The sequence below is a fragment of the Lepisosteus oculatus genome, chromosome 11, assembly GCF_040954835.1.
Source record: "Lepisosteus oculatus isolate fLepOcu1 chromosome 11, fLepOcu1.hap2, whole genome shotgun sequence".
Lineage (NCBI taxonomy): Eukaryota > Metazoa > Chordata > Actinopteri > Semionotiformes > Lepisosteidae > Lepisosteus > Lepisosteus oculatus.
The window spans coordinates 3744984-3757362 of NC_090706.1; the positions used below are offsets into that span (position 1 = coordinate 3744984).

Consider the following 12379-nt stretch of genomic DNA (forward strand, 5'->3'; position numbering starts at 1 on the left):
GGCCCCTTTTAATCTCATAGATTTCAAATTGAACCACCAGACTTCTTTCACATAGCCTACAGCAGGACCTCTGGGGAGAAATGCCTTTTCTTTTGGCTTAAGCAGGACTTTAGATTAAATAAAACCACCACTGTAATACAGTTAAAAAAAAAAAACAGGGAGCAGATGTATTTTAAAAAGCTACAGGTGCTGTTAAAAAGGACCTATGTTGTCTTACAGTGACTGTCTAATGCAAGAATTCATTCAAGACTGCTGTGATCAATTCACAGAGGAGCAGATAACAAGTCCACAGAAACAGTAAGGACCCGAATGATCTGCTCTGCTTTAGTGAGGATATATTTTCAAAGCCATTACCACCAAGCCATAACTAGGCAACAATACAGCAGATGGCTAGGTTCAGCTAATTTCAGAACAGAAAGTCATCTGTACGTACGTATATGCATGATATTTTAAACAGTCTCATATCATAAATTTAGAGTAACAAAAAGAGGGGGTTAGGAGATGTTGAAGCGGGGAATGTTTGGACTTTCAGACGGAGGAATACAGACAAACCATTCAGGGTGCTCGTTTCTATTTTATTATTGACTTCCAGCCAGTTGGTATGGAGTTAAATCCCAGCAGGACAGAACAGGGGGGAGGGGTGGGAAAGTCTAGAAGTCCGCAGCGAGTTTTTTTTTTTTCCCCTCTTCCAAGTCGCTTCTGCCTAAAGGCTGCGAGTGAATGGGCTGGAGCTACAACGCCTGTCAGTTAGAGCACGTTTCATTCTGCCGCAGATGATCTCTCCCCAGCAGTTCCTTAAATAGATTTCAGCACAGCTGTGTGGAAGACCAGCCGCGGCAGCTAGCAATTGCGGGGCGGATAACAGCCATCAGATGGAATTTATACCAGACCGGTGTGCGTGATCTTCGCTTGAAAGCGGTGGCTTTCCTTTTCTTCCCCCCTTTCTCCAGAAACATTAAACGTGTACGACTCCGAGACAAATGCCGATTTCATGAACGGCACGCAGGCGGTTTGTATTTGTTGAATGCGGAGCTCGGGGAACTGTCCCGGGTGCTGAAAACCTTGTCCGTCTTGTTTCTGCGGCGTCTTCGACTTCGGACTGAATGAACTGTGCTGCGGGTTTGAATTTAGAATAAGGCAAGACGAACACTGAAAATATGAATGCGGCCAGCGTCTAAGTAAATACACCTGTCTCCGAGTAAATGGAATTTCACATTGTCCTGACAGAATGTAAAAATTCCTTGAAGGATGGAGAAATATTTCCCGTCGGCGGTGTTGCTTGTCCTTTGCTGTCTCGGTGCCTCCTGGGTTGATGCCGGTAAGTTTAAATTCACTTAATATGCTAATTTAAAAATCTGATGGAGGATAAGGGTATTGGACCGGCACCGTGGCAAATAACAAATATGTACAGCTTCAAAACTGTATAGGCGAGCCCACATCATAAACGTTACTAAACGCGATTGTATGTTCTTTAAAAAAAAAAAAATCCCCAATAAAAGCTGTTGATTTGTGTAAGCTAAATGCGACTGCGTCTGGATATGAATTCGTCAATACCTCACTTGTTTGTGGGTAATTAACGTTCAGAATCAGGATTCATCTCGGAACAGAGATGTGTTCTAATTATTCTATAAACAGTATTGTAAATAATTATTATGCAAATTCAGTAAATGATGCTATTTGCATTGAGCAAGTATGCACATTCTTAGGAACCAAAACATTGTCCAGGACATTAATGTTTGATTCCTGAGCCTTTTCCTTTACACAGCTTCATCTCTTGTTTTTAGGCTCCTGTATAGTTAGCTATGGAAAGGCTGTTCGGTGTTGTTCCAAAAATCCTATAACACTCTCCACAAAAATCATCCAAGTTTTGATTACTCTTTAACTTTTTTTTTCCCCCATTTAACATCACCTGGCCTTCATGCTGCTCATGTTGTGAAGGCCCTTGCTCCATTGGCCTTTTCATGTTTCAGATAGACTTTCCCTACACTGGCTGTACAGTTGGGGTCATTGTCATGTTGAGAGATGAACCCCTGGCCGAAGAGACACCATTCCTTACTACAGGCACAGTGGGTCAGAATGTGGCTTGATCTGCCTTCAGAGGGGGTACCTCTCTCTTCATATCCCAGACACTTTGTTAAAATGCATTTTTCATTGCCTCATTCTTTACTGAAGCTTTTGTACAAAGTCATACCGCTCTGTAGTCAGCCTTGAACAACTACTGGCGGTTGTTTCCAAACCTTTCGCAGCAGAAGCTTATCCGTTTCATTTCTGTTGCCCGTTTCAGGGTTTTTTTCCTCTCCTTAGCTAAGGTTTCAGAGCAGCTGCGTGCCTATTCTGGGCCAATGTCTGTCTTACTGTGTTCGAGTCAACATTAACACTTGTATAGGCAGCAAGGTCATTCGCATGATCTGTAGAGGTTACTCATCTACCATGCATGGAGTTTCCTGTATGGACGTTCACATCACTTTTGGCTAGTTTCGTTTGCTTCCTGGCGGCACGTCGATACCGTGGGAAGCCCTACCTACCTTGCAGTGCTGCGGTCTGGGATCCAATTCTAGACCCGGGGTAGAGATTGCATGTTCTCCCCTCATTCGTGTGGGTTTCCTCTGGGTGCTCCTGTTTATTCCTGCAGCCCAAAGGCATACTGGGAAGTGAACTAGCTTCTGAGAAAATTGGCCCTGGTGTGTGTCTCCGTGTCTGTCTGCCCTGCGATTGACTGGTGTTGCTTGCTGGGATAGGATGTGTCTCCCCTGTGACCCTGAATTGTAAGAGGCTGTAAAAAAAAAATGGGATGGAGGCATAGTTTTCCTCCTCGGTCACTGGTCAGACATTCTCAACAGGTGTACAGCAAGCCTGATTTTGCTAAAAGGTCAATGTGTGTGCGCGTGCCATATGTTCTTTCCTTTCTTAGAGCTATTGTGTTTATCACAAGTTTCACACTCCAGAATCTTTGTGCTGGTTCAGCATTATCATCATCAGGCAGACAATCACATTGTACCAGAACAACATAATAACAGCATGATATACTTTTGTAGTCAGGTTCCATAACTCTTTCCAATACTCTATGTACATCAGACATCTTGTTAGTACTAAGAACAAGTAGTATGTGCTAAACGAAACAGCTTGCATCTGTGTTCATGATTGGGCTGTTTTGTTACTGAATTTTAATGTTTAGCCGTTTTTCCTTCGGTTTTCACGAGCGCCTCTGAAGCCATTAAGCACCAAGACTGATTTGAAATCTATTCATTTGATACTGTAGTTAAAACCTGGAAGCGGGTGGGGAGCCCTAACTCTCCCAAAACGTTCGGCGAAGGTTACTGCAGGTTCTTTCCGTTGTTGAGTTTTGCAATATTTGAACGCGTTTTCCAATTGTGTCTTGCAAAGTTAATATGTGAAGCCGCAGCATGGATTTTGATTCTTGCAGGGAATAATGAAAAGCACGTTGTCGTAAGGGGGAAAAAAATCGGTCTGGACCCCACCCTTGAGAGCTCTTATCTGACGCGTGTCGTAGCTGAGGAAGGTTGAATGCCGATAAGTGGAAGACGGGAAGGACACAAACATCATCCAGTTATGCGCTTAAAGCCGAGCCGAGCGGTGTTGCTCGACTGCCGAAAAATGACAACAAGTAGAATTATACCAACGCATATGTTTTATTCTGCATAATTACAAGGAATAAAGCTCAGAAAAGTTCATTTCGCCCGAGTTCGCTTCTGCAACAGTGGAATTATTTTCACGCGCACTTACAGTAACACTTGAAATTTAACTTCGACTTCATGTACCGTAATAACACTACAAAATATGGAAGTAACGTAATGTAATGTTCCCATTTGTACCTATCACTTGGATCCTTAAAAAAAATCTGAAATAAGCATTACAATGGACATAATCTACCAAATTAGATTATTCTTCTATTATGAAAAATAGCCGCGAAGTGAAAAAAATATTTTACGGGAAAAAAGCGCCACAGAAAAAAACAATTATAAAAGATTTCTTGAATCACTAATATTTCTCAATGCACGAGAAAACTAAATGTCGTAACAAGCGTTAGAGCGTTTAAAATTCAATATGTTTTATTTCTGTTTATTATTAATATGTTAATATTATTTGTGATTCCATAAAAGTGCTTTGGTGGCATTTCCCCCCGATTATAACAAACTACAAATTAAATGTTTTGACTAAAATAACTTTTTATTTTTTACAAGGAACAGCGGCAACGGAAGAGCTGATTTAAGTACCGAATCGCTACGTTTCTCGACAGCAGTTTTTTTTAGATTAAACTTTAATCCAGAAATATACTTACGGTACCCAAGCCCACGCTTCAGTCCTTAAATCCATGGCGCCAGAAACAATACAGCCTAGTCTGGCCGCATGAATTGGTGATGAAAGACGAAGCGCGGTTCTGAATTACATATCTGAATGGAAACAAAACGCAAGCTTGAACCTTTTAACGGCTGCGCGTCGTCCTTTCTTTTACACACCGGTCTGCAGACTTCAAGCCGCCTTTTCCACCCTGTCGTTGAACCGTAAACGTGTTGCAGGTGCAGCCTTCTTTTAATTGAGCCCTGATAGGGTTTGCCTCGGTCCCCCATAATTGATCATTGAACCCATCTGTTGCAGCCGCCTCACAAAACAAGAATAATGGCACTGACCCTTCAGATACAGCAACGACCTGGCTGGGACCACGCAACTAGGGGAGATCAAATACAACTCCCTTTTTATAAGTGACTTGTACAGTGCCTCCAGGTATTCGCATATACATTTACGTTTTAAATAAGATTTTTTTTAAATCTCTAAATATTATTAATTGCAGGCAAAGTGTGGAAGGCAACTTCCAGAGCGAGCGAACGCCGTTTGGTCCCAGTTTTCCCTGTTTCTAAGACGCTGTGTCTTTAAAATGTCGTAGACATAGTGTGCAGTATGTACAGTGTATGTAACCAGTCTGGCTAGGAAAATGGTAACCAAAAATCCTGGACATGTTGGTACTGTATGTGTGCCTTTACAGCCCCGAAATAATGTTTTTGTTAGGAGTTCCTAAGAAAATCCCATTTTAAACCTGTACTTCATTTGTAATATACTGTACCTGTGTTGCATTAATTATAGCAGTTTGCAATCAATAGCAGTAATATAGATACACACAGTACTTTTTTTCTCAAAAAAACGTATAGCTATATAAATTACTTGCTAAATTACCTGCTCTACAACCCAGATGTCTGAAGATTTTTAAGTCACCTCAGTTTTGACATAAATTAAAATTAAGGATTTTGTCAGGGTTTCCTGTGGCTTGTTGGGGAGTTTGAATTGAAAGGGTTTCCAGAGGAGAAAGATAAAGCAGGTGATTGAATTGCATTTTATGCCAGCTCTTTTTTCTTACGTGACATGGTTTAAGAGTGTCATGAATAAGGCTATCTACACTCCAATTAATCTCCCGCGGCAGCAGCATTTGTCTGATTAGGGAACATTCCGTGATGAAGGACCTCATGTATTTGCTGAGGGCTTTTTAAAAACAGGCAATGGAACTAACAGAGCTCACAATTTCATCATTACAGCTCAATAAAGACGGAAATAATTTCCTATTCAAATGTCCTATTGTCCCACACTCTTCCGAGATACCAGCGGTTCTGTGCTCTGACCTTACTAACCATAACAAGGATATTCCAGAATATTTAAACATTTGTCAATGATACAACAGCAAGATTTTACCTTTTTACTGTACTCTGCCTTGCAATAGCAATTTCATTCTCCCTGCAGAACACTAAAGCAGATTAAAATAGCACAGCGTTTGTTAATAGAGAGGAGTTACTTTTCAATTCATGACTGTGCTACTTTTTGCTGCAATAAATCTATTTTTCATATTTCAGTATTTATACACTCGATGCATCCATGGGTAGCAGTGGTTAACTAAAGATCTTATACTAATTTGAGTTTGTTATAAGGCAAGACAGCATGATGAAGTCTGTAACTCTAAAAGCATTGCAGAACAAAAAGCAACCAATACAGTATAAGTCCAGAACCGAAGTTCAAAACGTGCAGTCAACCACACTATTTTCCCCATGAGGTTACTGCCAAAGACAACCAATTTTAGAACTCTGACCTGGTCAGGGGATCCCTTAACACTCTGAGTATACTGCCTTTGCAAAGCACAAACCTGCAGCATGGAGCAGAGAGCTAATGATATATGATATATATAGTATATGATTGGGCAGGCAGAGATTCTATTACTGCTGGAACAGAATGCAACAGGCAGTAAGTATTTCATAATGTCATTTAGTAAATTCAGATTTAGCTGTTAGTACTTTATAATGCATATATAAATATACATGCACATATAGAGATAGTGCCTCAATATTTCTCCCAAATGATAATTTCTTCTACACACAGGAAGGCAACATCTTTTCATTCTGGGCACTAATGGCATATAAAAATATTAATTAAACTATCAACTGGATAATGTTTTTCAGAAGAAAATGACAGATTGCATGAGTGAATTCTAAACTTGGACACTATGATGCTGGAAATCGAGCAGCTAGAAATATTCTGGTTTGAAGAACTGGGAATAGTATGGGAAGACTTTGGGCCTGCTTCATTGTGGCTTAGTAGTCATGATCCTCCAGGGGTGCTCTGTTGAATTAATGGTGACAAAGATAAGAAAGCTAATATTTCTATTCTCAACAATACTTTTCTGTAGCGATTAACACAGTCCAGAAATCATACCATCCTTAGTGAAGATCCATCCGTTTCAAACATTCACTAGAAATATTGAAGTCCATTGCATTCATTACCACTCAAGACATACAAATGCATTTCTTAATGTATTCCCAATTATTCTTCTGGTCCCCATTATTATATTTTTTATCTCACACATACTGTTTCCTAACTCATAACAAAAATCAAGACGCACAGTTTTATCCTTTCCAATTCTCAGTTTGCCAGGCACCACACTCACTGATTTTCCAGATTTAAGAAACACTTCAGGTTGCCCTGGATAATAACTTCACCCGAATGTTTTGATTACTTTTGCTGAACAAAAGACTTAACCTACTGATTCCATTCCTTATTTCAAGGGGCAAATTATCTAGGCCAGCTGCCTTGATCCTGTGATTCTGAATAATCAAGACTCAGAACAAGGGCCTTGTGTTTATTTTAAGCCCCAGAATAGCTCAAAAGGAACAAAAAAAGCGCAAAACAAAAGCAAAGCCTCATATGCAAATTACTGTGCCTACCTACAGTACCAAGAAGACAAATAATCAATTAATGTATTCAGCACTGTGGATCACAGGTAAATGCAGGTTGTTGTCACTTATTCAGACTAGAAAGACTAATATGTTATAGGAGGATGTTCATTGGGCTTGGTTTGTAATGACATAGAGTAATACAGTAGGTAGACTTTTGTTTCCAGACAGCAGTTACGAAAACATTAAAGACACTAGACTGTGAAAATACCACATGTAGCAGGAACATTTTGACTGTGAGGTTAAAACCCCATGAAGTACAATGCAGAGACACTGCACAGCAGGGTCTTTCGCATCCTGCAGTCTCTGTGCTCTTTCGTTGTTTCGGAGGTGCTGTACCCTCCAATTCACACCAAGAGAAACATTCCAAGAACATTTAGGCTTCCTTCTTTTACAAGAGGCTCTGGTTTTGCAGTTCAAAGTAATTAATTAATAGATTCATTGAAACTCATAACTGTTGTTTTATGACTTATTTTCCTGCTTGAAAGACCATTATGTGCAGTCAGACTTCTACATTACAAGTGGTGCGATATCCACAGCTTGTACAGTATGGCCAAGACTACATTGACCTAAAAGATACTGTAGCACCAGCACAGTTTAAATTTACTCATAAACTAGAGGATCTGTCTCTTTTCAGGAGGAGCCCCATCGTGCAGAACATTGTCTCAGACCCATGGAAGCTCTCCTATGCCTAACTTAACTGTGGAAAAAAAAGAGTAGAACACCAGAATCCTTACGAACAATACGCAAGCAGCAGCTAAATATTCCTTCATAATTTAATCAAGTGTCTTAAATTCAGCGTTCTGACATTTTACCTGCAGGCCTGAAACAAAAAATCTATTTTGCAATAACAAAACTGCTTTAAGACTTTAACAATTGAATAAAGAGCATAAGAAATCAAAAATAATTCTGCTGCCCATGCATCCTTTACGATGCACAAACCTGGTGTCCATCTACTTGTATAGAGGAAACATTGATTTGCAGAATGAATGACCATATACAGCATTCCTCCATCCGAGAAGCAGTATAATTTAGTCTAGTCTGCAGTATGGGGGACATACTTTGCTTCAAGAATACATTCACAGGGAACTATAATTTTATTCTAGTCTCTAGTGATAATTTTGATTGTTCCTCTGTCATGCTTTGATGTATCACTTAATCAACAAGTCTTGTGTGCAGTTTTATTTGCAAAACTGACAGTAAGAAAACAATTCCATGGTATTTTATTATTTTTATTTATTATTTATTATTATTTAGTATTTTACTAGGTAGCTAGAATAAACATGCTTTATTTGCATAAAGCTGTCTTGTAATCACCATGCAGACATTCTTCCCCAAATCATGGTACAGTACACTGTTAGCACGGCCTAGAAAAAAGAAGCACTCTCACGCTGCTACAGCTCACAGCACTGTACAGAGAGAGCTGTCAATGTGTCCATAAACAGAGCACATCTCCCCATTTCATTTAGAATTATGAAAACATATTAAGCAGTGGGTTCTAGGGCACTGGTAGAAAAACAAGCTAAGGCAGAATATTACTTAATGGTTCTAGGAGAGTCTGGTTTGATCTCCCAGCCTAATTAAGGTGCTTCTTTGTGTCAGGCCATCACATAATAAGATTGAACTACCCCACTATGCTGTGAATATAGGAACTTGCTATTAGGCACTCATCTAGCTCAAGGTAAAAAGCTAGAGTTAAGGAAGGGGAAAAAATATTTCTGAGAAACAGTGCCTTCTCAGGAACCTTTGTTCTTGATTTTATGCAAACCACCCCTTTCGTACCCCAAAACTGCACCAGGCATGCACTGATGTTGAAACAAATAATACAGATGGATTGAAATGTGGCATTCAAGAACCAGTGTTTGACCTCTTCCAGGGATTCAGGTTTGACAGTCTTAAACCAGACTATAAAGGGTGTTTCTCAAGGGGATGAACAGCTACAATGTGCTGAGCTATAGGAGTGTGTTCAAACTCAACAGGTTTCCATGATTTTGAGACATGCAGGCTTACAAGGGTCAACGTGTGCATCTCAGTGTGCTGCTTATGTTTTCCCCTTTTCTTTCTTAGGAGAAGGAAGAAAAAAAGACATTGTGTGTCCACTCCCCAAGACCACATTCTCACCTTTTGCTATTCTTAATTGCTTGACCTTTGCTAACCAGAGGTGCATAATGTACTTTCCTCGCCATCATCCCTTGTGCTAAACTGGCACTTTCTCAATACTATCAGATATCAGCTCCAACCTACTCGCTCCACAGCATAAAACAGATCGGCCCCTAAAATCGGTTCCTAATTCGGATTGACCTTGATCTTTCTGCACCTGAAGGAAAAACCCAAGCTACTGGATGAAAAAAAAGGACTCCCATGGTCTTAAGATTTTGGACATTACCCACAAGAAAGATTAGCAAACATTTTTTTTTTCCCCCATCATAAAGCTTTTTCGGGATTGAGACGACGGGCCTGACAAGTCCTGAGATGGCCGTGATGAAATGCATGATGGATTGCATTAGAAGGAGGGAGGGGAACAGAGGAGAGATAAAGACGGGCAGAAAGGCATGCAGGCTCACCTTAATGGGCAGTAAATGCAATAATAGCAGAGTAATGAAATGATTGCTGATTGCTATTCTCACTTCATGTCTGAAAGCTTGTAATTTTCAGATGCAAGTTTCAGAGCTCAATGTGAAAGCTAATCGTATTTAAAAGGCTTCCTCTATCCAGGGTAGTTGCAGCCATTTAGAAAACTAGCAGAAAATTAAGTAGAACAATAAAACAGGCATCTAAAATTAACTTAAACGTGGAAGAATGTGTTAAACCACTAAGCTAAGATTAAGATGCTGCAACAACGATCAGCAGGCTCATTGGCTCACTTCATGCAGAACAGCAAGACCCAGTGCTGTGCAGTACTGCTTGGCTGACAGGAATGGAAGAGCTTTTCAGATTCTCTATGGAAGAAAGGACCTGGCTGGAGAAAGCATCTGCGAACGTAAGCACATTTCTCTTACAAAGAAGCATTCAAATCAAGCCAATATAACCTTAACACTCAATTCTTCTTCTTGATTGATCAACTTCCACACAGCGTGACTTGGGTTTATCATCAACGGCTGTACATTCAGGGTACAAACACCTGCAGTAGCTCAGTTCAGCTTGGTCTGTATGTTTGCTTTTGTACTCAAAATTAATTTTTCAGCTAAAGGAAAATGAGGCATTGTTGTTTCCTTTTGCTTGTCCTAAATATAAACTGTGCTCAACAGACTGAAGTCCCAAAACTCATTACCGGTACACTTTAAAACAACACAGGACCTGTGCGGCTTATAATTATTATCGTTATGGCTTTGGTGAACGCCTTTACCCAAATATAGGTCTAAAATTGCACAAATAATTATTATAACTCCACACATGTTTTAGGTTAGTGGTTACAATTTGGAGTTTCCCTTAGTGAATTCTGAGACATTTCTTATCTACAAACTAAATAATAAAATATTATTCAAATAGTTTACAGGACTGAAGTGGGATATTTTTGGCACCTAAAATTGCACTTGGAATGCAATATATACTGTAATAACCTGAGCACATTTCCTAAACTATGAATTCGACAATATAAATGTCACTAATTTCTATGCACTGAGAATATACAGCGTGCTTTAAAGTTATTCAGCCTGTGGTGAAATATTGCTCCAGAGAGGTGTGGGGGCATTTAAAAGTGAGGTTGCAGGGTGCAGAAAGTGTGTGTTACCCCTGCAGTGTTTCAGCTACCAGCAGCAGCACAGCTACACTTTTGAGGAGCGTGGTACAGGTATCTTGTTTTTCTCCTGGATTGATCCAAGCCCTGTCCGGTCAAGTACCCAGAAATCCCCTGGAAGGTGGTGGGATAATCCTGGTCAGAGAGTATATGGACACAGCTTCAGATAATCACGCAGAGGGCTGCCAGCACATCATAAGGATCTGTCCTGAAGGGAACTCTTAACAACTGCTCCAAGACAACTTTAAAGATTGCTTTGCCATTGTTAGACATCATGTAACATGCATCTGAGAATTACAGGTATCGTTTTCAATTACATTTAAGACGGAATACTCTTTCTGTGAGTTGATGAGCTCCCTCTATTAGATAGAACTTCCGTAAAAGAGAAAGCATCATTTGATTTGCAGTAATGACATGCTTCTACCAAAGCGAATTCAGTCACCTCGGACAGATAAGTGACCGGTTATAAAGTTCCAAGCGTATAATTTTGAAGCCTCAGAGACACTCAAAAGGTGCATTTGACAGCAACAGGTTGAAATCTACAGTATACAGTGTGAGTGAGAATAGCAATTGTCTCTATGCTATAAGTAAGACCACATTTTTGCAGTTTTACTCCAGGAAGCACCTGGATATTTTAAGCCTTATCAACAGTCATTATGAAGCTAATATTATCATGATATTCAAGAACAACGACCTGACATTTACCACAAAGGAACATTTGTTAACAAAGCTTTAACTAACCAGACATTTAATTCTAAATAAATTTCTATCATTTCACTGCTTGTAAGGATTTAGCTTTCTTTATTTATTCTGTCTTTGGTTTTCATTGTTTTCAAACAAGCTGAAAATCCAGACGTATCTTCCAAAATGAAGGAACTTTAAAATGCAGCAGCTAGTATTCTGTTTCTCAGACTGCAGACCTGGCCCAGTTAATGCATATGAATGTATGTGTGCTCACAGAGATTGTGAAGGAAGCGCACATTTTGCATTAGCATACAATTTGGAGATTGGAGTATTGTACATTCTGCAGAATGATGGACACTTTTCTGCAAGCAGCCATTAATTACTCATTCACAGGAATAGCATTTTGCTTTCTTTTTAGTCTGTTCTCACTTGAGCAATTCACCAAATAGTGACAGTGGCGCAGCAAATAAACAAAAGCCTTTATCAACAGCAGTCTTTTGTAAAAATATGTTGGGTCTGTGAAACTCTCCCTATGGTCTATGTCCTTTGTTGCTTTAAGTGTATTGCCATTCTGTAATTTTATTATTACTTATTGGTCATGCTCCTCGAATTTAGAATGTCCCAGTTTGTAATTAATGTGACCATCACAACAAGGGTTGTGCAAGGAAGAGTCATAGTCAATAACTGTCCCTTGATGTCACAGGGCACAACCCATTACCCTGCATTGATA

The 12379-nt window shown here is 39.7% G+C and overlaps 1 protein-coding gene across 4 annotated transcripts in view; it reads left to right on the forward strand.

Moving 5' to 3' along the window:
* The first annotated feature begins 498 nt into the window (after positions 1-498).
* The window catches only part of fndc5a (fibronectin type III domain containing 5a), a 44350-nt gene continuing 32469 nt past the window's right edge, over positions 499-12379 (forward strand). The window contains exon 1 of one of the 4 annotated variants that reach the window (XM_015348645.2): positions 499-1318. In XM_015348645.2, coding sequence (XP_015204131.1) covers positions 1249-1318 — 70 coding nt within the window. In that variant the 5' untranslated portion in view covers positions 499-1248. The remainder of the gene's footprint in view (positions 1319-12379) is intronic. The other 3 variants (XM_015348646.2, XR_001478546.2, XM_015348647.2) reach the window with 3 other exon arrangements.